A 27,748-nucleotide genomic window follows, 5' to 3' on the forward strand; every position below is an offset into this window, starting at 1 on the left:
CCTGCGCGTGCCAGAGCCAAGTAGCCCCTACGGTGACTGAGCACTCCACAAGAGAGGAGGCTAAATGCAAATGTCCTTTGAGTGTCAAAGACACCTGATTTCAAAGACTTGGTACAAAAAAGGAGGCCACCAAAACATCACAAAGAATGTACCTAGTGATTGCCTATTAAGGTACTATCAACATGACACATGCAAAAATAGTTAAGTAAAATACAGTGTTGAAATGAATTTCATGTTTCTCTTAATGTAACTATATGAAATCACAGAAACAGGACAGCTATGACAGCCACCGTGTTCCTGTCAGACTCTGCTGCTGCACCAAATGAAACCCAGAGGTTTCATGAGCCAGAAAGAATTCTCTTAGTTATCTACACTTCCTGTAGGACCAGTTACTTCTTCCCCAAGTGCTTCAATTAAATTAATCTTTGGAATATAATTTTCATAGGTTCTGATACACACACAAAAATCCATTATCTACTTAAATTAATGAATCAAAGGATGCCTTTTTATTTGTATTTGAATAGTATCCTAGAGCTAGGAACTGTAAAAACAACAATTCAAGCATGTGTCAATGTGTAACAGCCTAATACTGCTTCCTAGACCCGACTCCTGGATCTCTGACAACCATTTCCAACTATGTATTTTCCCCAATTTGGATGACAGTTAAATGGACCCTAATTTTCCTTATGGAGAGTGGTATCCTACAGATTTTTTGAAGTCACCACGCTTATTAAATGAGGTGAGCATCTGTGTTTTTAATTCATCATTTCTTTAAGATCCCCGTAAATGCACAGACGGTTCCTTCCCTGGGATGATCATAAAGCAGATTGAAGATAAGCAGCGTCCATGTAACTGACCAGCTCCACAGTCCCCACCACCACTCCCTGCCAATAGGATAAGGTCAAGAGACAAGGTCATTAACTTCCCCGCGGTGGTGGTTTGTGTTTTTCAAACATCTGAGAAGCTTTCAAGTAAAGGAGTCAAGTCAACCTGCTTGCAGCATGGCAGGCTTCTCAGAGGCCAGACGACGTAATGGTGAAAACAAAGAGAATTAAACGGTTGGCTCAGGAAAGAAAAGACCGGAGCTTATCTCACTAACAAATGTGCTTCTGTCTACAGCATGTGAGCTCAACAAAGGGAGGAAGACATGGAAGTGACAGGAACTCCCTGGTTTCTCCCAGTAAGAACCTCAGATGCATCCATGATTTAACAGTCCCCGGGAACCAGGTGCTTATTATAACGCTGTGTCTTATGACAGCATCCACGCCAGGCTGGAGGCTCACCTCCCCAGCACAGGTGAGGAAATCCAAGCTGCATAAAGCCAGGAGACTTTGCAGATCATGGCTGGTAGGTGGCGCTGTCTTGTTGTACCCCAACTGCAGGTGATTTCAAGGCTACCCTTAAGTTTCCTCTACAGCCAGAAGGTCACCTTCCATGGAACACAGGTGGGCAGCAACAGAGGGACCCTCGGCCATTGCTCCACAAGGTCCAGCCCCAGGCTCCCCGTGGTCCTTAGCACACAGAATGCTGAGATCTGGGGAAGTAGTGGGCTTCAAGATTGCAGTCACATTATAAACAACACAACTGTTTCTCCCAAGAGTTTCCTTCCTCTGATTGCTCCTTTCATTTTACTTTATTTTTTGGGAACTATTTCCATCCTGATTCTTGAAACTGCATCAGCAGCCAAAATTATGTCTTTTAAATTGCATGTTTACAGGGACGATAAGCAACTAAGATAAATAAGCCTTATATTTAGCCTTTTTAGTTTCTATCGTAACTTTCTCTTTTCATTTCTTAAAATTACAAAAAGAGGGAAGATTATTTTTTGTAATTAATTTAAGGGACTTCATTAAGAGCCCATTTCCCCTTTACAGACAAAACTTTGTACTGATCTCCAGCGACCACGTATAAACTATGCACAGCTCATCCTCACGTAGGGACATTAAGAGATCAGGACTCTCTTCTCTAGGACATCCAGCCAATGCTTTGTCAGGAGGCGGCATCTGGAAATGGCACCGGGAGCAGGAACATCTCCCCCCATCATCCCAAACACCGTGCCGTGTATAGTCATACCACACAAGACTGACAAAGTGGGTCCCCTATGCAGCCACTGAGTATGTGCAGTTCAGTCTGGTTGCCTCCATAAGACCATGAGAGGGAACTGTTGCTGTCATGGTACCTAAATATGTTCAACATACTCCCTTTATGGAGATAGTACTATAAACCCATCTTACAGCAGAGAAAACTGAGGCAGAGGGTAGGTGTAACCTTAGGATTCCCAGCAAGGTAGCCTGGTGCTGCAATGAGTTTAATATTACATCCATTCCTTTACTCCAAAGATGCAAACTGAGTCCTGTGCCAGTCCTGAGGGCAGAGCAGGGCAGGCAATCGGAGACACTGCAGACACTCGCCCTATGGCTCACTCACAGAGCCCACAGTCTGCTCGCACAGCATGCAACCAACCCCAAACAAAACAAGTTCATACATCATTACAGACAGAGAGGAAGCCCACGGACTGAAGAACGTGCTGGAGGGAGACCAGCAGGACAGACCTCCCTTTGGAAGGGGATTCAGAGCAGGTGCCTAGGGCAGGTGACACACCATCTGGTGAAGCCACTTAAAGATGAGAACGAATTGATCGGTGGGAAGGCTGCAGGGTTGGCTGTGTATGCCATGAGGGACATTTGTAGACAAAATCTTTGGAATAGATACCAGGGGCTCGGTGAGCTGACTGGGAAGTGAGAGAGCATTAAGCAGAGGTGTGGCGTCATATCAGATGAACACTTGCTGTGCACAGTGAACAGGGATAGCCTGTGGCCCCCACAACTCCCCACAGAGAACTGGGAAGGGATGTCCCCTGGACATCTTGTGCTCTGTCCAAGGCACCCAGCTGACCAGCCACAGGAATCCAAACTCTACAGCAGCTCACAGCCTGCTCATAGTTCACAAATCAGAGGCCAAAACAAATTCCTACAAACCCCTGACATCTCTTTCCAGACCAGCTTCACCACGTTCTTCCACGGGTGTCAGAATTTTTTATTACTACCTCTAGTGGTGCCTTAACCACTTAAATAGGAAAGAAAGGGGGGAGAATGTTGAATTTGGGGAGAAGAGTGGCCTAGAAAAACGAAGTTGAAGAGTTTCAGTTACCCTTGAGGTAAAGGCATCTCCACATAGGGAAGGACTCTGAGGTGTTCCCTGGATATCTTGGAAGCTGGGTATGTGAACACACACACACACGCACACACATAGTTCTCTGTTTTCTGCCCCCTCATTCTTGTCTGCAGTGAGAGATGGCATATCAGGCAGGACCAAATCTCAGTTCTATGCAGGGACACTTTCATGTGTCGGGTTCCATGCTGGCTTCCACCAGCTAGCAAACCCTTTTGTGTCAGGAAGGTCAACTTCACCACCCCTCCACAACAGTTCCTCAGGCCTGTCCTAAGACAGACAGGGCTTAAGCTACTCCTCAGCTTTCTCAGATACAAGGTGACTTCTTAGAGCTCAGGCAGACACCGGATCCTGGGCAGCCTATTCAAAAGGCAGAAATAGCTGGAGAGCCTCTGAGGAAGCCATTAATAATTGGAGTTAATAGGTTCGGACATGAACTTTGAGAGTGAAGCAGGTTTGTAAGAGGCAGCTACCAATAAGACAAGTGCATCCTTTTACTAAAGAAGAGCTGGGCTCCTGGAACCACTGTGGGGCAGTGCTGCAACCTCACAAGGCTTCTGCTCCCCAAACATGGCAGCGTGCAGTGAACAATGTGGAACCTGCCCTGCTGTGCTGTGCTGCACATCCTTCAAACCTCTTTGTTCAGGACTTTGTCCTCCTGACCCTTGTTGCTGGCTTCTGTCCCATGGCCTCAGCGGATGCTGAGTCACGTTCCTTTCCATCACAGCATCACTGAAACTGTGAGAAAGACTTTGCTCTGACCCTTATTCCATACGTGAAGATTTGGGGTCCAAAGCTGAACGACTTGCCTGGGGTCATACTGATTTCAAAGCCCAAACTCTCATCACTAGGGTGTTCTTCCCCCAAAGCCACAGCCTAGAAGAAAGGCAGCACGGATCACTCACCTTCCAACATCTCCAACACAACACACATGAGCCTGACCACTCTCCCTATCCTGAGAGGTCCAGCTCCTCTCTGTCTCCTAAGGCTACCCAATTTGGAATCATCTGGATATGGAATCTTAGTTGTTTCTTCGCTCAAGCACATCTTCATTGCTTGTTTTCCTCCTTTACTACTGTGTTACTCAGACCCATGCTTCATTCTCCTGACTCATGGGGACGGCCAACAGCCATCCTGTAGCACAGGTGCCCAGCCAGCACAGTAGCTGGAAGGAGAATGGACAGTTAGAGCGGCCTTGTGGACCCTGAGAGGTCTCGTACCACTCTAATTTTGTGACCAAAAGACACAAACTAAGTGCAGGCTTCAAAGACAAAGCAACTTCCCAAGGTCAAATAGCTCAGATGAGCAAGAGCCTCCCCACCGGGTATTCCTCCCTGTCCAAACTGGCCCCTCCGGCTAGGTTCTGCCACACCCCACCCACTCAGGGAAAGCAGCAGCGGCTTGCTGCAGTGGTTAGAATCCTGGCTCAGGTCTCAGCACCACGCTATTCCTTACTGTTGTGTGACCTTGCGCAAGTCACTCGCCTCTTCAAGACTGCCCCTATCCCTCCACTGGGGAAATGATGACATAGTCCCTCTGATGTAGGTGCTAGGGAATGCACAAGAGTCAGCGTTTGTAGCCCATGAGGGCTACACGAGGCACATACATGACCCACGTGACTGTTACCTGCTCAGCCTCCCAAGGGTGTAGGTCATCACCAACTCGCCTCTCACTCATGTGCTCATTCACCGTCCCTTCTGAGCGAGCTGCTGCACCAACAAACACATGCAATGATTTCTCTATGTAGCAGTCAGCTCGTGTGGTTGTACACAATGGAGCCTAAAAACCACCAACTGAATGTCTATGAAAGCCTGTACAATCTGCCTTTGCTATCTATGTGATTTCCTTTGCCTTTATTCCTCACTGGGGCTTTCGCTTACAGACACATCTGGGCATCTTCACAAGGCCTATTTTCAAACCTCACGAAATTGCTCGAGGCAGGAGATGAATGCCCATTCTGCCGGAGTCTGGCGAAGTGAACAGTACACCATGCTGTACAGAAAGCAAACGATTACAGCCATGCTTTGGGAAACAATGTGTTCAGACAGTGACACACGAGAAATGGTCAGGGCCACGGGAGGACATGTCACAGGAATTGAGAGACAGTTCTTCCATGGCTGAGTCTCTTCCTCAGCACTCAGGATCTCCCTCTCTTCAAGGTGAAATTTTCGATGAGACGTGTCCAGGCTCCCTCCTGCTCTTTGAAGCAGAATACTAAGATCCCATCTTTCCAGACATAAGGTGAGTTGCTACCGGAAGGACTCTGTCTGAACAGATCCCGTTGCACACACCTCACTCTCTGGGGATCTGGTATTATTTACCAGTTACCAGACAGCACGTTCCAGCAGTTTTGGTGCTTTCAGTATTTGCCAACTGATTCTCAAGTTATCAAGATACTGTGAAAATGGCTGAGTCTAAGTAAGAGAAACGCTGGTCTGTGTGGTGCCAATGGGCTTCCATTCTGATTTTTAGGTTGAGTTCCGAGTTTTCTTAGAAAACATCGGTGACTTGCTTTGGTTTCATTTGGAGGTTATGATCTAACTTGAACTGATAGTCACAGATACAGTGGGAGTCACAGAATTCTTCTGGCCCAGGCATGGCAAATGGATTCCACCCCTGGAAACAACTCCAGATCATCAGTGGGGTCTGAAAGAACCACACTGGGAAGACATTCAGGCCTGGCCTGCAGTGACCATCAGTTCCTGCATGAACATGGTGACCACAGCAGCAGCACCTGGGCCACACAGGGGCCTTCTCAGCCCACTAACCCCTGTAGTTCTCAGATAAAGAAGTTCAGTGATTCTCTCTCAAGACCATGGCAGGAAGGCAATGCTTCCATTGCCAGTTGCAATGTCTCTGCTCTCCAGCTAGGGAACTCATCCACTTCACTCTCAAACAGTATCAGCAGTTAAAACAAGTGGCAGATGGAGACAGGCAATGAGGTTTTGAAGAGTTGAGGAACAACAGGCCAGCATACAGGAGAAAAAGCTAGGCACACCATACCAGGGGCACACAACTGTTAGTGTCCTTGTTCTATTAGATCCTTAATCAAGAAGCCAGAGTAATTTTCTACTAAAAACAATCAGTTGTTACATAAAGTCCAGTGAGCCCGAGTGAGAGTTGCACATGCTGCAGCGCAGGGATCAGCATGAGGAAGGAACAGCCTCTGGTGCAGGGCAAGGAAGCAGGCCACACCACTCTGGTTCTTGCCCTTCTAGAGCACACGTCACTTCCTCTGACAGTGGCACCTGCACTGACTGTGGGGTAACTAGCCCTCTGTCACTCTCACATTTTGTTTTAAGGTGGGTGGTTGAATGGACTCTGGCCCACCCTGGGATAACCTGAGCATTATACCCAATGGACAAACAGTGAACACCTCGGGGTGGCCACACAACCCCGTGAGATTTCATATCAAGCATCTGTTGACCTTAGCAGGAGAGCTTCCTGAGGGGACTTGAACTTGGACAGATGAGACCTGCACCCCGGCTGGTAGGGAGACATAGGACTTTGACTGTGAGGTTGGCATAGAGGGAAATGGAACCAGGAGGATGTAGCTCAAAGCTGCTGTCATCATTTGAGTGCAGGCACACAGCTATGCTTAAACACAGAGCTGACACTGAAACATGTGAGTTAGACAAGCCAGAAACCCACCCCCTGCACCTCCTTCACCTTTTTCTTATTACATTTCTGTCATTTATGGAAACATGATCTTGACCGTCATGATGAACTAAAAATCCATTTTCCACATCAGACAGCAGAGCCCAGTGATTCTCCCCAGCAGCTGTGTTACCTGCAAGGAGGCCTGGATGTCCTTCCCCCCAACGATCACTAGTTCTGCCATGTCTTCAGCATAGGGAGTCCGCGCGTGGACGAAGAGAGTCCTGCCCACTGCAGTTATGTTCCTCAGGGCCACTAAGCCACCGTCGCTGTTCACCTTGAAGTATGGGCTTGAGACCTCATAGTGGAGCTTCTCATTTCCCTTACAGTCACTGAAGGTCACTGAGGAAAAGCAAACACAACAACAGTGAGAGCATGAGCAGGTTGTGCGATTTAGCGCTTGAGAAATCTGACTTGGCAAGCATGGGCCACCTCACTATGCCCCAGCCCAGGCTCCGCAAGTGCTGCCCACTGACTGTTCAGAAAACCCCCTGGACCCAAGCAACTTGGTGCTGATGGAATCCACTCAACCAAGATGCCTCCTGAATCACCTGCCATGTTCTAGACAGGTTCTAATCAATGAGGTGGTAAAGGTCCTTCCCAGGCTGGGGGCAGGGTGGACAGTCAAACACTGTAGAGGGATATGAGAGGGAATGAGCTCAGAGTGCTCAAAGCCTTGACAGCAGGCTCGTGGAGGCAGCAACTGAATTGGGCCGTGGTGGTGAGCAGGACATCAGCCTACCCTTCAGAGGATGGCGCACAGTCCAGGTTATGCTATGTAACAAGTCAGATTCAAGAAAATGACTAACACAGTGTCCTTGAATCAAAGGTAGATTTGAAATAGGCCAGGGAAGATGAGGGTGTAGAAAGACTGGAGATGCAACTGAAAATGCCTTTGGTAGACAAATTGAAAAAATGAGACAGCCTGCTTCCCGGTAGCCAGTACTATATTTATTGTGGAGGAATCAAGGTCCACTGCGTGTTCTGCATCCAGGAGAGAGCAGTGCTCCCCAGAGACTGGATTGCAATCACAAGGGGAGTCTCGAAAAATCCAGAAAGCCCCATCCAAAGGTTCTAGTTCAGTAGATCTGGATTACTGAGAGTTAGTTATCTGGGAAAGGACAAGAAGGTTGGCCAGGAACACTTGTTTCAAATTGCGCCAATGATGCCTGTTCAGATGAAGGCAGTGGTGGCAGCGATGGTAATATGAGGAGTGAGGAGACAGGGATGGCATTTCTATACCCGAATGGCCTAGTCATGCATGGGAGGGCAGAGGGAAAACCTGTCTAGCTGCACACAACACTGGGCACCACCTCTACCAACGCAGTGACAGACCCCTGTGATCCTCAAGATGCTTTCGCACCTGCCACACAAGGTTTGTCATTATGGGTATCAGAATACACTGTATTTTGTACCATGTTTGCCTGTCTGCCTTTGATATCAAGGCCCCTTACACACAACTATAGAATTGTATTATTTGACTTTCAACTTTACTGAACAGTTCATTTAGTAACTCTTTGATAGAAGCATAATAGAGAAATGTGCACACATAAAAATGAACAACTCAACACATTTCTACAAATGAACACCCAATCCAGCACCCAATTCACTCCCTGAGTACAACCCTCCTTCTCCTCTATAAAGACCATACTCAGTTGATTTGTAATGCCACAGACCAGCTTTCCTTTCATGTAAACAGAATCATTAAATATGACATTCTTAGGTCTGACCTATTTTGCTGCATGTTAGAGTTTGTTGCATTAAAACGTGGCTGTGGGCCCAGAGCAGTAGCCTAATGGCTAAATCCTTGTCTTGCATCTGCTGGGATCCCATAAGGGCACTGGTTCAATTTCCATTCAGCTCCCTGCTTGTGGCCTGGAAAAGCAGTTAAGGATGGCCCAAAACTTTAGGACCCTGCAGCATGGCGGGAGACCCGGAAGAAGCTCCTGGCTCCTGGCTCCGGATCAGCTCAGCTCCAGCCATTGAGACCACTGGGGAGTGAGCCAGTGGATGGAAGATCTTTCTCTCTCCTCTCTGTACAGCTCCCTTCTGATAAAAATAAATAAATCTTAAAGAAAAATGCCATGCATACGGCTGCAAGGTAAGGTCTCAGACTGTACCCACTACCAGGTAATCACGTTATGTGTAGAATCACTAGTTACTGCCCATTACTTCACTGCATGGCTAATATTCAGTCTGTCCCATTTTCACTGGACTCCTGGGTTATTTCTTCTTGAAGGTTCTTAGAATGTTGCTACTAGGAGCTTTTTTTGTGTATGTTTTTAGTGACAATATCTACTTAAATCCTAGTGTGCTATTAAAGTTGTATGAATATTTGATGAAATAAGCCAATTTCTCTATTCTGGGAAGATAAGGGTAATGATCACATTAGCAGATGATTGAAAATGGCTGAGGCAGTTTGAATGCTTGGCACATGTGAAGTTTGGTGCCCAACATATCACAAATGTTGTCATCTTAACAGAAAAAAAATGCATGAAACTCTATTTTGATCTCCTCCCCTACAATATATAGGGAAGGTGACTAGTTGGGGCTTGGCAAGGACCACATCAGTACCCTGGATACAGAGTTGGTAGCTGATAAACCAAGACTTGAAGCCTGGTCCACATGGCTTTCACCACTACCTGTCTTAAGAGACAACACCTCTTGTTGAACACAACCCTCCTGGGATCCTCTCAGCACCCAGGTGACTGCCCTGAGGGCCCAGTCCATCTTCCTCAAGCATAGCCACCACCCCGCAGGCACTGCTGCCTGGTGCTACCTGTGGTCACTCTACATCAGAGCCTCGGCCTTTGCTCGATGAAGTTAGCTTTCAGGCTGTCTGCTCCGCAGCTAGTGGACCCTGGGGAGTCTGCAGTTCTCGGATTTTGCTTGTTTCCTTTGATCATCTTGGTGGCCAGGATTGATTGGGCATGTCTAGCTTTCAGTTTTGGCAAGGCAAATACAGAAACACATCAAGGTTACTTTAACTGTTATTCACAATCAGAATTTAGCCTTTGGAGGCCGAGTACTAAATTGACAAGGTCCTCTGGGAACTTGTTGCTTCAAGTGTCAGCATGAGAATTCTAGCCCCAGTCCCCGGGCAGAAACAGAAAGACAGCTGAAGTTGGGACGGAGTGGGAAGTACACAACTTGGTGTGAGTTCTCGCTTCACAGTTCAATTTCCTCCCTCCCTTCCTCAGAAAATTTAGTGAGAACAAACATCAGTCTAGATGCTGAGGTTTTAATGCTGGAGACAAAAGGATAATTCCTAACTGACAATAAAATAAGGAAGACAGGCATAAATCCACACCTCTTAAGTAAAAGGGAACCTATTGCAGAAAAGACTACAACATGAACAAAGATTTTGTGGCATCCAGAGAACTGGAAAGAAGCCAGCGAGACTGACACAGAGAGCCAAGAAAGCAAGAAGCAGGAGGAAAGCTGGGTCCAGGCCATGTGTGGCTCCGAGCCCCAACCCCCAAATCCCTTACTCCTTACAGGAACCTTGGATTGTCCCATTGCAAGCATGTAACAGGTGCAGCTTCTCACTGAAAAATAATGCTTAGCATCCAAGCCATTAAGTCAAACTTTCCGGCCTCTGCCTTCGCTCCATACCTTACTCACGCTGACACCTCTCATGCCCACCATTTCACTTCTCTGTTCTTCTGCAGAGGGCATGTCCCACCTTCTTCCCCTCCCCCCAACTCACTCCCTCTCTCCCTCTCTCACTGGGAGTCCTTAGAGCTTCCAGTACATAGAGCTTCTGAGCCAAGGACTGTAGCTACAAGGCCCTTTATTATCATGCTTGACCATCATGCTGACTTATGTATCTATTTCCCAATGGGAGCATGGAGCAGGAATCCAGTTGAATTCTTCATTCATTACTACTTTCTCCTACAATGAGCAGAATACCTCTCCACATGGGAGACCAACAGTAATGATTCCACTTTACTTGGCTATTCTGAAGACTCTAGTGGTGGCTCAGGAGGCCACATGCAAAGCTGGGATTGAGAACAATGGACTCTGGCGACCTCTTGACCTGGCTGAGCTTAGCAGTGCAGAGCAGTGGAGAAGAGTAGAGTAAAAGACTTCAACTATTTTCTCCCGTGTTCCCCAGGCTCTGTCTGCATCCATTCCTGATGGTTCTTCGACTCTGGTGCTTCTCTTGGATTTAACTCACTGGGGAAGTCAGAGTGCTGCCTTTTCTTGCTTTGTAAACCATCACAGCTTTTCATAATCCTGAAACATGCTTGGAATCAGTACGGGCATTCTGTGTGGATGGATGACTGGGCAGATACTGGGAGCAACACTTACTATGGACTGAGTGGTTCCTGCTTTCTGAGCCAAGGACTGCAGCTGATGCATCCTTTTTCAGCCCTGTGCCAACACCAATCTGCACCAACATTTCTCAGCTTCTGTTTTGTCATTATCTACTACCCTAAGAAGTTCCTCAGAATATTTTTTGTAACTGCTACCACTCTCATAGAATTTTAATGTCTCAGATATACTTTTAATGCATGCACATGTATACTTTGCTTTTAAGTACCATCCTGTTTCTCCCCCAAGAACCTATTTCACCCCCATGGGGGCTCTGCAGCCCCACTGTGAATATGCAGTCTGTAAGCTACGCACAATACATTTCATTGTATAAGAGACTGAGCTTCAGAGATTTTACCTAACTTGCTTGAGATAACAACTTTGAAAAGGATACAGCAAGAACCTGCCTCCCTACTCTCTTTCTCCTGTGTCCTACTAACGGGAGGGGACAAGGCGATTTGACATAACACTTGACTGCAGAGGTCAAGGTAAGGGCACACTGAGAGACCACATCTATGTTGAGCTTGTACACCACAGGCATTCAATGCTTGTTATCACCCTTCCCAACACAATCAGAGAGCTGACTGTGTAACTAGATTTTCATTTTTTGTCCACACCACTTGTCAGCATAGGAGCAGATCCATTGGGCCATGATTCTTTCTCAAGGCTGGCTACTTATGAAATTATCGCTAAAAATATAGCAAGCCTTGCTTCCACTCCCTCCTGACACTCTGAACCAAGTGACCTGGCTTGGGGTCTGTGCATCAGCAGTTCGTAACAGCCCTCCAGATGAACTGAGAGCAGAGAGAGCCAAGAACCAAGACTTCAGATAATCAAGCACTTGTCTGGATGCCAGGTTTCCACATTTCCCAGTCATGCTTGGCACAACATGGAGCCTGGGTCCTACCATGCCTAGAACTTCCACTTCTGTATCCTAAAAAGGGCTGTTTTCATGATAGGGTTGTATAACCTTTTCTAATCCTGGCTTGAGCACAAGCCTTGTGAACTTGAGCAAACCACCCACATCTACTTCCTTTTTTCAAAGATTCATCACCGATTTATTTATTTATTTAAAATAAGATTTATATAAAGAGAGGAAGATGCAGAGAAATCTTATATCTGCTGTTCATTCCACAAATGGCCACAATGACCAGGGCTGGGTCAGGCTAAAGATAGGAGCTTTATCCGGATTCTCCAGCTGACTGCCTGGAAAATGAACTAAAAGTAGTGTCTCCCATACAAGCACAGTTTGTTATTCTTAGTAAACAAATAATACATAGCTAGCGGATAATGCACTCAGCGCAGAATTTGGAGCTCCAAGAATGGGAGTCACCCTTGCTACACCCAGTAATTCTGGTCACCAAGGAAGCCGTCCTTGCTCCATCTGGCCTCCTGCCTGCTCCTGGGGCCTTCTACTTCCTTCCAGTCAGGTATGCCTTCTTCAGCCAGCCTGCCATGTGGTGTTACCATGGAGATGGCCACAGTAGGCTTCATTGCAAGGCTAAGGGGGTGGGGTGAGTGATACTGAGCCAGCCTTATCCGTCTCAGAATCCTACCACCTGTGTTGAAGAAGCCCTACCTCCCTCACACCAGCAGGTGAAAGAAAAACTAAACCAAAGGAAGAGAACTGATAACATCTGGCTCATGGTGACTCAGCAAACACTTTGGTAATTATGCAAGCATGTTATTAGCTCAGATAACTTCATAAGAAACCTCAGGTTTGATTTTACCCAAACCACCCACACAATACTATGAGCTCCACACTCGGGCTTGCCGTGACATAAGTGTGCCTAAGGTACTTTCCTCCCTCTTTGAAAATGAGGCGTGGTGAGGTGTAATGAGTTCTCCAAAGCCACGTAGCTGGTATGGGTCCTCAGGTAAAAGCAGTACCTCCTGAGTTGGTGCCACTCTTAAAGAGGATGTGTTCCTTCGTTTACCTTCTAGTCTCATAGTTTCACCACAGTTTCCCTGTAAGTCCTTTACTAACTTAGCATGTTTTTATCTTAATTCACAAAACTACTTGAAGATAATATTCATAACACATGTGAATTATGTCAAGTGTATGTTTTTCTGCTATGCAATAAAAAGAACCTAAAGAGTAGAATTTTTAGCTAAATGTGTGTCCATGTGTCCACATTATGTGTGGGGCCCCCTCTGGAGATGCTGTCTTGGCTACATCATTTTGTTCTGCCCAACCCTGGTTAGGACACATCGGTGGGCATGGTTTCACTCTACTCAAGTTTTTAATCCAGGAAAGCTCTGACATCCAAATACCTGAAGTGAAATCAACATAGCTCACATGACTAACATGGGATGGATAAAGACACAAGCCTTAGAAAGGGCACAAATCAAAATCACTTTTGTAGCATAGTGACTTCGGCACTATCAAAATGGAAAATCAGATACATGAAAAACAGAGCAGAAAGAATTCATGATATCTTTTATCAACTTCTCTAATTTCCCACTGATTTTTATCTTACATTAAATTCCTTACTAAAGGGTGCCAGTGATATGTTCATCCCTGGGTCACTGTTTTATATTCTTATCATTGTTGACATCATCGAAATGTCATTGACTCCCAAAGTTTCATAACAGGAACTGCTTGCATTTTGTGGCATACAGTTCAGAGAACATGTTTAATGATGGAATTGAACAGTTTATATCTATTTAAAAATGTTTCTATAGCAACAACCACCCAAGTAGTCAACATAACACCATATGGACAATTGAAAGCGAAAATTCTAATAAACAAACTTGTGAACAAATATGTAGAACCTTTCTCTGAGGGGGTAGATGAACTATCTGTACAATTCTGAAACCACAAATGACTTTTGTATATAGTTTATCATGGTGGCATTTAAAATAGCTTCTAGAAATAAAAAATTATACATATAATATACTGTATGCGGGGATTTATTGGAATCAATTGCATAGCATCATTCTTTGAGATAATCTTTGAACACCCTGGGAGAAGAAAGGGGAAAGTGAAAACTCCCCACCTGGGGGAAAATGCAAATTAGAAGAATGGCACCACTCAGCGTTTCAATTATGCTTTCAGCATGTTTCCACTCGAAATGTCCTCTGGGCTTAATGCAAATGTCATAAAAAGACAAACTTTAGCCGGGAGACAAAACCACAATTGAAATGGGAAGTTGGCACGTGAATTAAGGGGCTTAATCTTCTTGACCTTGATTTTATGCTTTTCTGTTTCTTTCTTTTCAGTGTGATTCTTAGAGATGAGAACCCAGAAGGCAGAGATTTCTAGCCACCTAGAAATGTGTGCAGGAGCAAATTAAGCTCTATTATTATCCCAAGAATTACGAAAATGTGGATGGATTTAAATTTATCTGCAAAATATAGACCAATCCTGCTCACACAGACAGGTGTGAATAGAGGGATTTTTGAGCCATTCTTTTGAGTGTGTTTGCATTGTGACCCACACTCACATCTTACAAGGGCAAGTACACCTAAGGATGATGAACATTTGTGGAGACTCACACCCCAGCCTGCATTTGAGTTGCAGCACCAAGCAGGGTAGACGTTCTGTATAGGGATGAACAAGGATGTGCTGGGCTGTATAATGGCGTCTGTGATACAGGAGGACCTCAAGCTCCTTTAAGACAATTACCCTGGGAGCTGTAGTCCTCCCACAGATAGCTAGGGATTCACTTTGGGGATCTCTACAGACCCATAGGCAAGAAAGTGGCTTTCTTTCAATGATATGCTGATAATTAAAAACAGACACTTAATAGTTTCCACAGAGTGAATGTTCTACAAATTGCTGGTTTTAAGGTACCAATTTGTCTTCAACTGCCTTACGCATTTCCTAAAATCTTGATTTTTTCTTAGATGAACCTGTTTTGGCCATCCTGGCAAACTCCAAAGACCATGCCCTGTCCCTGTTCTGTCAGATTGGAGTTAACCTGTTATGTCAGAACTACCTGCCTGGCTACAAAAGCAGAATTCAGCTGTTTCACCAGTGTGAAGAGCCAGTACATGGGTTGATCTGTGAAGTTTTTGCTGGGGCATGGAAAGCAATGACCTCCAACAACTTAAGCAGCATCTAGTTCAAAAACATCATATGGGCTCTCCCCAGGATACAGTCCATTGCTTAACTAACGCTTTTTGCATCCCTTGATATCTCATTAGTGTCCAGAGGCACCAGGCTCCTTCCACAGAACGAAGAGTTTAGAGGCTCTCTGGACCTGTCCACAGGCAAGAAACATGGTATCCATCAACAATCACTTTCTCAAGCTGTCTATTCAATCAAACTTGCATTATAGATGTTCAGTCCAACCATGTTGCATGGTTAGATCCATGGGTGATAAAATGCACACGCCCTAATGCCTTGATCCATTGCTCTTTCCTGGTTCCCACATGCATTCCATAGCATCCCATGCTCCAGGCCGAGTCCAGGTCAGTGCACAGAACTTCTGTAAGGTCCTGGGAGTGTTCCTTACTGTGCCTGCTCAACCCTAGCAGGGCGTTCTGCATCCAAAGCCTTTGGAGATCTGACAGGCACAAGATACACACAAAACAATCTTCACACCATTTCATGAGTCAGCCCCAACTCTGATAAAATAGAGTTTCAATCCTACCATGTAGGCTGAAGATACAGCCAAGAGATCTTCAGCAGAAACCTGTTTTTGCCATGTAAACCCTCAAGGGCTTCCTCTTGGACAGAGACGGAGTCCATATCTGCTTGCAGGGATTTTCTCTGTCTGCCACCAAAAACTGAGCTGTTGGCTCTGAATCTACACTTTCTGTCACATTCTTATATTTTTCTCTTACAAAGGATTCTTTAAAACACTACAGGCTGTTTCTTGAGGGAATGTAATACACTGTCTTTGCTCTAGTCCTTATAATCTTGGTGAATTTCTATTTATAATTGGGATTACTTTATATAGAGAGCGGCACTTGACAGCACACACTCAACCCTGTTTGTTGAATGAATAAAAAGCAGAAATGCAACTTGGCAGCTAAGCAGATTCGAAACTTTTGAAAAAGAACTAAAGATGATGGCACAGACTTGTGCGAAGATTTGAAAAAGTTGATCTGAAAGTCACCCATTCAGCACAACAGAAATCATGGGCTCAGCAAGTTTGAGAATCACCACATTTCAGATTTACAGAGTTCTCTTGTTCGTGTTTTCATGTTACTAACAAGCATTCCTTAAAAAGCCTTGAGTTTCTGCTGTATCTCATAATTGTGTTTATATAAGACTCCCTCCCCGTGTCTCTGGGGGTAAACTAATGGGAGGAGAGATTGACTCCATCACTTAAAGAATAGTTGGCCTTAAAGTAGGAGGTAGCTGAAGCCAGCCATCTGGTAGAATCTCCTGACCAAACCTAAACTCAATGTATCTGATCCTGGTAACTGTGTGGCGTGTCAAGAACCCTTTAGTTTCTGAGCAGATATACCTGATGAGGAGGTGATTTACAGAGGAAACAGCATCTGAGAGATGCCAGATCATGGGTCAGCACCATGAACCTGCAGTTCGGGGAGATTCAGGATTCACAGACCACAGCGATTTAGGTGTATCTTGGTTACTAGCGACGAGCCGCTATGTAAGTGGAAGTCTGGCCCCATTTGTGAGGGTAATAGCTCTGGGCTCAGTCTCATGGCAGAGAAGAATGAAGCTGTATTTGCACCTTTTGCCATGCTGAGGGGTTTGTGTCTTTGGGGATCCCAGAGACAGACACTTCCTCTAAGAGCACCCCAGGGATGCAAATGAATAAAGAGGTCAGAAAGAACAAGAGGGAGCACCTTGTAAGCTCATGCGATTCTCTGAGATCTTCCAGAAGAAACTGGAGGAGGGTGGATTGAGTAGAGGGGCTACAAGCCAGTGCAGTCCAAATATTAATTTTAGATAACCCCATATTTGTCTAAATACTAAAACATGCCCACAATAATTCAAATCTCCATTTGGAAGGTCTAACTCTTTTTGAGAGAAATGCTTTGTTTGCCACTATGCACTTGCATTATCAAGTAGAGGACTGTTCAAACGAATGGTGCAGAAGAGATCTGAGCATCAGGAGATGTGTTTTACAAGTGGGAAATTCTATCATCCTAAAGCTCAAGGTATTAACCCCGTGTCATTTGTTCACTCACAATGTGTAAGACCACAGCCAATAAGCAATTGATGACAACATGAAAATGAGTAAGGTATATTATCTGCCTTCGTGATATTTAGAATTTTACATATTTGAGCCACATAATTTTCTGGATGGCTGCTACACTGAAAGATCAGTGTTTCATTCCGTCACTGGGTCAAAGGACAGAAAAGCAACACATGGTCCAAATTTCAAGTCAACAGACCGCAGTTCAGTATAATACATTTTTTCCACCAGCAACAGAGTTTCATCCAATAAACAGGCTCATCATCACCAGAAGCATCCAAGGAGAGGGCTGATGAACAACTACTCAAGAGGCTGAGCTCTCAAAATTGCTTAGGAAGCAAAATCTAATTTTCTTATATCTGCTCATAAAATTGAATGTGTTCTTCTAGACAACTGGTGGTACATAAAATAGAGTATTCACACAAGATTTAATAAATCAATCTTTCCTGAATTTCTTTCCAACAAACTTCCAATACTGTATAAACAAAAAACGGACAATCTCAGAAGTGGAGTTTTTGGCTTAGTGGCTAAAATGCCTGTTGGGATGCTGGCATGTCTGTACCATGTCTGTGTTAAATGGTCCTCTCTTCTGATTCCAGCTTTGTGCTAATACAAACTGCAGGAGGCTGCAATAATGGCTGCATAACAACTATTGCCACCCACATGGGAGAACTGAATTAAAAGTTCCTAACTTCAATCTGGTACAGACCATTGTAGCATTGCGAGCATGCACGAGTGACTAGTAGTACTCTCTCCTCTTCCCTCTATTCATCTTGTTCACACCAGTTCAACCCATGTGAATGGCCATGGCACCAAAAGGTGTCCATCCACATGAACACACACATGGCAGGTTGTCCAAATTACGCTCCTGGATAGTCAAATCATTGTAGAAATACTACCAGTGCTGGTCTTTCATGGTTGGCATCTACAACAACAGTTATCATTAATGGAACACCTGATGCCTACCAGAAAAAGGACTCAGCATTTGTTCTTCTGATTGCCAACAATTCACCTAGGATCATGCTTTACAGATAAGGCAGGCTGAGGTGCAGAGAGTTCAAGTATCTTAAAATCCCTGCATCCATAAGTAAAAAAGCTGGCGCGCCACTTTTCCCATCTATTATAGAATCCTGTTCCAAGCCTTGGAGGAGGAAACAGGAGGCATTTCTCCCACCCCCCAATCTGGTAGAATCCAGAGTAAAGGACAGAATATATTCTGCAGACTGGAAGCACATGACTTACACAGGCATTGAACTATCTGTGACTAGTGTTCACTCAGGTACCCGAAATGGAGTTGATTAATCATGAAGTAACTGACTAAAGCTGGAGAAGGACTCTAGAGAGCTGAAGTCAGAAGATCCTATTGGTTAAGACTTAAGGAATATGGGCAAAGAGAACGCGCAGAATGGGGCTGGTCAATCCTTGTGCAGTCCCAGAACTCCCAAACATGGTTAAGACCTTTGACAAAAACCTGTATCATTGGTAAAGTTTTACTAAGCAAGTGCTGACCCATGTGTTCTGAGCAGATCTACACCGTGCTGCTCTACCACCAACACAATGCCCCCAGATCCCAACAAACCAAGTACCATGAGGGAGAAGCAGGAGCAGAGAAGTAGGATCCACCCTCTTCAGGATGTCAAGCTGGGTGGGTTGTCCTAAAGTCGTTAAGGACCCACAGTGAGTATGTGGTGAGGCATTTCGCACCTACCCCTCATCCCCTGTGGATACCTGCACTGCTTCTAGGCAGCAATGGCCTGTGCCACCTGAATTCCAGAAGGGGTTCCAGGGAGGCTTCCAGAAGGCAGAGCGCTTCTGAAGACATCCCCGAAGGCAGCAGTAGGTGTCTATTCCTCAAGGGTATACCCAAAGCACTGACAGGGCTGATGACTGGATCATAACCAGCACAGATATTTAATCAAACCACACCATACTACAGATCACCTGCTTGCTCACTTTAACCAGCTCCCCTACTACATCTAACTTCGGGCAGTTTGGAGCCATTAGAGGGCAAGACTTTCTCCCAGCTTCATCTCTAACTCTCCTGCTAGGCTCTGATCAACAAAGAGTTGATCGAAATATTAGGGGATTCTTTCTGCTTGTAACCAATTAATTCTCTCACCTCCTCTCTAATTGTGGTGGGTGAGAAGCTCATCAGCTGTGATTACAAACTGGTTTTGTCTAAATGACAAGCTCTGATCAGGAAATTAAAGTACAATAATTTGGCTTACAACACATGAGGCACAATTAATTCTTGTGTGTATATATGAGCTGTCTGATGTAAGCAAGGAAGTGATCAGTCCCACAGGTCAGGCCTATCCATTCTTCGGTTGCCAGGAGACTTTCGTTGCATCCCTCATGCCATATGGCATTGTCTCTAGCTCTGGTTTTCTGTGAATGGAGGGGGAGGAGGACTGCCAAGAGTGTCTGGCCACTTGTTAAAGGTATATCTCACTTTCCAGTGACTGCTTCACTGGGCAACAGCAGCCCCCACATGTCTCCTCAAGAAGCAAAAGTCAGTTCAGTTGAAGGCTTCTGTGCTGCTTTCCACTCTACCTGAATTAGCATGGGAGGCACACAAATGTATGCCTGATGTATATGTGAATCACAGCTTTCTATTTCAAGTGGCAAATTTCACAATTGAAGGATTCTTGTATGAGATCTCCAGAGTGTTGCTATGATTATAGAAGGCCCTACATGTCTAAAAATGTTCTTTTTGCATAGACCCACAATGGCACTAAGGCTCCTGGGATTTGCTGCTAATACTTCTCAAAAGTATACAAACCTATTTGAAACACACACACACACACACACACACACATATGCTGCAAGCTGCAGCATATGGAGCCATGCAACTGTGATACTAACAATAATGAATCACAGCTGTTTAAATCGATGTACTCTAAAAACACTTAAATGCTAAGATGCTAGGATTGTACTGCAAACATTACAAAGTGAGGACCTTTGGATTATGTTGATTTTCAGAACAGATCACTAGAACTACTGCTTGCATATCCTGGGGAGATGTCAGGCGTAAAGCAACGATGTTTCTACTCACATTAAATACATGGTTTATTCCAAATATCCAAGGAATTTCAATGGTGCAGACTTGATTGTTCTCTTGAATTGCAGCCTGTCCAAAATTAAGTCTAGGCTTACATAGTACTTCTATCTCAGGTACTGACCCTATAGACATATATCATTGCATATCTCTGTTACAATGCATATTATTTAAGAGTCACTTTACAAAGAGGAGACTTCAATGTAGTCAAATGGAGGGGAAATGCCCTCAATTACCATTCTTTTTTTAAAGGATATTCTGCCTAACTTACAAACTATACATGGTTCACTATGTCATTTGCTATTGGTATCTATTAAAAACTTTTTTACACCAGCTTACATAGATCTAGCTCATTGTTTTTCAACACTTTGTAACAGTTTTTAGTATAGATATGTTATCCTTATAAGCATCTCCTGTTGCTGGACAATTCATCAGTTCCTGTTTCCTAATTGCCAGCTATGGAGGAGCGAATATCTTATACTCGCCTTTTATGCGTAGGTACAAGTTGCTGAACCCCATCCAGAAAACTGCTGATTCAAATGAAATGCCATTGAAAATTTATTTACATGCTGGCAAATTGTGCGCCAGAAAGGTTTTATCGATTTGGACTCTAATTCAAAGAGTACTACAGATCTCTTTTCTCACACTATCAATGGATAATACAATGTTTATTTATTGATTTATTTATTGCCAATTTGGTAGTTAGGAGAGAGTAAGGCGTTAATTTGCAGTCTATCAGTGAATAGCAAGGCTAAATATCTTTTCATAATATTGGTCATTTGTTATTCTCTTTTCTGTGACTTGTCTGGTCTGTAGAGTACTTGGGAATTTAAATTGCCATTACTCCTGACCTCTGAGCCTCTCAAAGCAACGAAAACACCTCACTTACTCTTCTTACTCCAGTGCTTAGCAGGGACTTGGTATGTACATTTTATTGAATGAATAGGTGCTGTTACATATGAGGTTCATGTTTCTCACTGCTGCTACACAGTTGCTAACCCGAGTCAAACCCCTTTCATTTCTCTCTGTCTTTGGAATAAGGTTTCCGAGTGTGCAGCACTTGGTCAGCCAGTCTTGCTGCCTGACAGACAGGAGGCCCTCAGGAAAGGTTGACCACATGAACCAGTTCTTACTTGTCCTTCTTAATTTTAAGTCTTGAGTCTACATTCTGCTTACCAAATCTAGCACACTTCCTGTTTTTATAAGTAAAGTTTTACTGGAACACAGATCATCCCACTGTGTTGTCCTTGGCTGCTTTTGAAATGTAAGGGAAGAATTGAACAGGTGCAAGAAAGCCTGGTTGGCTCAAGGCCCTTGACTATTATCTAGTTCTCTGCAGAAGAGGTTTATCGACTCCTGCTCTAGAGCATAAAAGATGCACTCCATACCACGTAAGCACCGAGGCAGATACTAGATCGTATACATGCAGTCACTTGATTAACCACAAAGACAATTAACGAAGGTGGGGGGCATGACTCATAGACACTTACCTAAATTTTATCTCAATGCTTGTGTACTGCTTTTAATTTTCTAAAACACAATCTGCCAGGAGATATTTCCCACTCAAATCAGCATTTCAAGTGGCTGAGCTTTTTAAATATATCCATATTTTAAAAATCCATTATGTGCAGTTATTATATATATGGACAGGTACTTAGAGATAAGATAAATATGCCCTAAACAGCAGTGGGAATTGTGTATATCTGTATTTTTATGTACCTGAAGCAATCATTTAATTTGGAACTAACAATTAGCTGGTTCATGCTTTCGACCACGTTTACATGCAAAACTATTTATCTTCAAGGTCTGCTTCCCACCCTTACAGGGATCTGTCATCTTCTAATGTGCTTTGTCATTAACTTCTGTTACTTTTCTTGTGTGGAGTCTTTCGTCACTTTAAACAAGATGTACTCTGTGAATGAAACCACTGGGAAATCAGCTTCTTTGAAAAGAAAATGAGGTTTGCCAGCCCAAAGGTAGATGCTTTTTCCTTCCAATGAGAGATACAGTTCACTGGCAAAACAAACAAACAAATAAAACACTGTTTCTTTGAATAGAGAGGCAAACAGAAGAATGACAGAAACCATGAAACTCTCACATTGCTTCAACATCTCCACAAAGTTAGCTGCTCCACTGGGACATTGAAAAAGCACCTTCACTATGCACCATAAGCACTTAGAAACCCAACAAACTCAGAAGAACGTACTCAGACAAGAGTACATACAATGTTTCCATGGTAATGTTATGTTTTCATATGTATAGTTTTATATAACTTTATATGTATGGTTTTCTGTGCTCTTACCTTTGAAGTAAGATATCACAGATGTCAGTTCTTTCAAAATCCAAATTGTTCCAAGGGTGGAAAAAATATAATGTGGTGATCTGATCCCAACAAGAGCGGATGTAAATGCAGGAAAATTGAGGTAGAGTTATTCTTTCATTAATTATAAATTTGAAAATGTCAATAATGGACTTAAGAGGTTTAACTGCAACTCCCCTCTAAGAGAAGCCCACTCAACTAAAGGCAAGGCCATTTTTCTGCTGAGCTGTTTGCCGGATTTGGGTGTGGGAGTTTGGGAGGGGAAAGTTCAGAGTTTGCTGAGAAAGGGTTCTACAGAACGGAAAACAGATGAGGAGAACAAATAAAGCAGGGAGGAGTGAGGGGCTGAGTTGGGAAAGAAAGGTAAGGAAGGAGAGGGCAATCAGCCTCGCTCCTGTGTGCTACCTCAGGGAGTGCTTCCTGTGTTACCTGACGCAGCAACCATGCATCACCATCTAACTGACACACCTTAGGGACTGCTTCCTGTGTCACCTGACGCAGCAACCACGCATCACCATCTGACTGACACGCCTTAGGGACTGCTTCCTGTGTCACCTGACGCAGCAACCACGCATCACCATCTGACTGACACGCCTTAGGGACTGCTTCCTGTGTCACCTGACGCAGCAACCACGCATCACCATCTGACTGACACGCCTTAGGGAGTGCTTCCTGTGTCACCTGACGCAGCAACCATGCATCACCATCTGACTGACACGCCTTAGGGAGCGCTTCCTGTTTCATCTGATGCAGGGGCCACATGTCAACATCTGTTAGACCCAGGGCCAACACAAGTCAACAGGGCACAGCCCTAAGGATTGGTATTCAGTAAGAGCAGGGCTTTGGTTTTCTACAATTTGGGGGGCTCAGCTTCAATTCCATGGATAGAATGTGCCCATTGCACATCTGACTTATTTTTTCAGCTCTTTGTATGAGACAGGAAGTATGCTAAGACCTTGCACTACCATGTCATCATTACTTTCCCAATTTAGAGATGATACGATTGAATCTACGGGGAAAGTTATGTGGCACCTGGAGCGACATTTCCCCCTTGCAATGACTGCTACCTCTCATGCCCAGAGCAAGCCCAGTCTGAGTGTGCATACAATGAAAAGACCCTCTATTCTATCTGTCACCACAGCAAATGAGCTTTTTAAAGAAAGCTGAGTACTTGTGGAGTGTCAACTAAGATCTCTGTGAAGAAAAATTATCTGGTAAGAACCTGAGCCATAGAAGTATTCACAGAAAAGAAAGACAGATTTGAGTGTCATCCTGGAGAAAATCCAACAGTGGTTTTCTATAACTACATACAAATATGCAATGACTAACAAGTGGCAATTTAAAATAGCCCACTAGATTTTCCCAGCAGTTGTGTCTAATTTCTGGTTCACAAACTGATTCCTTCAAGCTAAGAGTATTCATTCATTACAGTAAGGTTTTTTGAAATTTCTCTGAGGGTCTTCACCAACACCACTGGTCGCAGATTCATCCACAGAATGACAGCTAGAAAACACTGAGCACACACAGCACAACACAGGGGCCAAAGAGGAAAGGGAAAAACTGCGCAGGAGAGTCAAAACATAGTCAGCAGGCAGGGCTCTTGAATTTCTTCCCCACATTTAATGCAAATACAAGGGGACTTCATGCATGGCAAACGTGTCAATCCTTTCATCTTAAAGGTTTTCATTGCAAACATGTTGGAAAAGTATTCTCAAAGCATGGTTCAAAGGCCAGCAACTTGAGCAATCTTGAGTTTATTAGAAACACAGATTTCAGGCCAGTGCATTAGCCTAGTAACGAAATCCTCTCCTTGCATTTGCCAGAACCCCGTATGAGTGCCAGTTCATGTCCCAGCTGCTCCACTTGCTATCCAGCTCCCTGCTTGTGGAAAGCAGTAGAGGACAGCCCAAAGCTTTGGGACGTTTCACCCATGTGGGAGACTCAGAAGAAGCTCCTGGCTTCAGATTAGCTCATCTCTGGCCATTGTAGTTATTTAGGGAGTAAAGCAGGGGATGGAAGATCTTTCTCTCTGTATCTCCTTCTCTCTGTATATCTGCCTCCCCCTCCCCAAAAAAGTAAAATAAATCTTAAAGAAAAAGAAAAGAAACCGATTTCTGCACCTTGCCTGAGCCCTGCTAAGTCAGAGGGTGCTCGGGTGCGGCTCAGAGATCTGCAATTGCTCACGTTCAAGTGTGATACCACTTTAGCACAGGCAGTCTTCCTAATACCCATACTGTACCTCAATCAGCAAACCTACTGAACACATATTATCCAGTGTTAAATTGTGCATTATTTGGTACTAAGATTTTTAGGAAAACAATAATCATTAAATATGGAGAGACAATAGTAGCTGTGCAGCCAGAGCAATCTTGAGTTCATACGTGAAGAGCAGTCCCCACTGTGTTTTACACGGCGCCTATGGCCCTCACTGTCCTGATCTGGAAAAAAGGAATAATAATATCTATTCCAAAGAATTTGTCTCAAGAGAGGGAGAAAATGAGAAAATATAGAACATCCATTATATGGAAAGACATCTAAAATACTTGCAAGTGTAATTTTATTAAAATAATGGACTCAACCACAGTCAGTTCACTGCCCTTCTCTTGTAATAAGCAACAAGATCTAGGCAAATAAAACATAGCTCTTATTGATCCACTCTGCATAAATTAAGAAACTTGTTTTTGTCTGCCACTCTGTCTCCAGAGGAAAAGACATATCTTTCTAAAGATGCAATAAAGTGGCTCCTAATATAAGACCAAGGAAATGTCATTCAGTCATTCATTCTGTGAAATCAGGCAGACAAGCAGCGCACATCAAAGAATATAGGAGGTGGGATGGGAGGGTGAGAAGGTGGGAAGGAGAAAGGAAGCCCCCTGCCTGACTCCGGGTTTTATGATTTTCTGCCCAGGTTAACATAGTAAACTCCCACTCACCCCAGCCCCCTCCTTCCTTCCCGTCACTGGGCCCACACCCAGTGGTCTCAACACAGCCAGGAAAAGCCCAGGTGTGACTTAATGTTTATGTCATTTCTCCATATAAAGCCACCTCATATGGAGTCAAATTTCTATGTTAGAGGCCAGAGTTATGGTGTAGCCGATAAAGCCATCATCAGTGATGGTGGCATACCCTGCAGGGTCTGGCTCATGTCTTGGCTGCTCCATGTCTAATCCCATTCTCTGCTAATGGCCTTAAAAAGCAGCAGATGATCCAAGTGTTTGGGCCCCTGCTACCCATGTGGGAGACACTGCTGAAGCTCCTGGCTTCAGTATACCTCAAAGTTCTGTTGCCACAAGCTGGGAAGTAAACCAGAGCATGGGAAATCTCTCTTTACAACCCCGCCCATCAAATAAACAAACAAATCCTTAAAAATCCCCACTCTGGTATCTATCACTCCCCATGATGTAGCCCACGCTGTGCTTCGCGTCCTACTCTCAGCTTCCACCAGCCACTCAGCCCCGTTGATGCTCTGGTTGTTTTACAAAGTCCCAGGACTGCTTCTGCCTCAGGATCACAGCATTTGCAGTGTCCTCTGCCACAAGCACTTGTCCCTCCCATCACCAGGGCAACCCCTTCACGTGTGAAACTCCTTCAGATATCGACATGAAGTTCAATTGTAGTGTTTGGCCTTTCCTGGGCACACTCTAACATTTCAACACATACTCACCCAGACACATCTCTGCCTTTCTTCACTTTTGCTCATTACACACAGTTATCATTGCCTCTGTAATTAGATTGTAACCTCAGGATGCCTCAAGAGTCTGGGAAGACTTGGGCACACAGTGGCTACCCTACCTCATGAAGCAACCAAGAAATGGGTTAATTTCTTCCATTTTCCTTCCTTAGCTAATGTCATTTCAGAAAGTGCTTTGTGATGAATTCAATTTATCTGAGTACACAAGTATGGAGGACCAATTAAGGAAAACGACAAATGTAATGTATGTCTTTGTTCTGGTTGGTTACATGTGCTTAGAGAAGAAACAAACAGTAAGTTGAACGCAAAATTATTTTAAGGCATTTTTTTTACTATTTTTCTTTTTTTTTTAGCCTACAGGAAAAGTTTGTTGGGGAAGCAGCAGAATTTAGAGAACTCCAGAATCAGAGTTTAGGTCAGTCCCGGCAAGGTATGCAACTATGGACAAGAGAATCTACACATTGTGTTATTTTCCTCATCTGTAAATTGGGATTCCTGTTGATGCAAGTAACTTGTGGCTACAGTAAACGTCAGATGAGATAGGACAAGCAGACCTCTTGTCCCAGTGTCTAAGATGGGGGAATAGAATCAATGAACACTGTGTCACGGTCATGGAAATTAAAATCGTTCAAGTCTGAGTGTTGTTGAAAGAACAGAACAGGTGCAGACTTTCATGGTAAATCAGATGATTTCTCTGAGTGAATTTCAGAGATTCAAGCTATTCTAAGTCACCCAATCATCTTACCGGGATGAAAATAGTTGCTGAAAATAAACTCGTCACCATTTACAAGAGAACATTCTTTTAATGTATTATTCATTTGAAAGGTAGAGTGATCAAAAGATAGGGAAGAAGACAGGACACAGAAAGAGATTCTACGTCTGCTAGTTCACTCTATATATGTCTCTTAACGGTCCAGGCCCAGGTTAAAGCCAGGAACCGGGAAGACAATTCAAATTTTCCACGTGAGTAGCAGAGATCCAAGTACTTAGCCCGTCACCCCATGACTCCCAGTGTGTGCATTAGCAGGAACTTCTATGTGATGCAGAGAGGGTACTCAAACTCAGTTGCTCTAATTCCTGAGTCCCATCTTCATCACTATGCCAAACACCAGCCCCACATTTGATTTATTTATTTGAAAGGCAGAGTTGTAAAGGAAGAGCTCTTCCCATCAGCTGTTTCAGTGCTCCAAAGTGCTAAAATGTCCAGGAGTGAGCCAGACTGAAGCTAGGAGCCACAAACTCCATGTGAGTCTGTCACACAGCTAGCAGGGGCTCATTTGCTGCTTTCCCAGGGCCATTGGCAGACAGCTGGTTCAGAAGTGAAGGGTTCAAACTGATACTCATACAGGGAGCTGACATGTAGGTGACAGTCCAAGCTTTTGTGCCACAAGGCGAGCGCCTTATGTCACTGAACA

General features: G+C 44.3%; 1 protein-coding gene across 1 annotated transcript in view; it reads right to left on the bottom strand.

Moving 5' to 3' along the window:
- Positions 1–27,748, bottom strand: part of CDH13 (cadherin 13) — an 853,721-nt gene that overhangs the window by 506,517 nt on the left and 319,456 nt on the right. The window contains exon 4 of the mRNA XM_058674822.1: positions 6,962–7,170. Coding sequence (XP_058530805.1) covers positions 6,962–7,170 — 209 coding nt within the window. The remainder of the gene's footprint in view (positions 1–6,961; positions 7,171–27,748) is intronic.

The sequence above is a fragment of the Ochotona princeps genome, chromosome 16 (genome assembly GCF_030435755.1).
Source record: "Ochotona princeps isolate mOchPri1 chromosome 16, mOchPri1.hap1, whole genome shotgun sequence".
Classification (NCBI taxonomy): Eukaryota; Metazoa; Chordata; class Mammalia; order Lagomorpha; family Ochotonidae; genus Ochotona; species Ochotona princeps.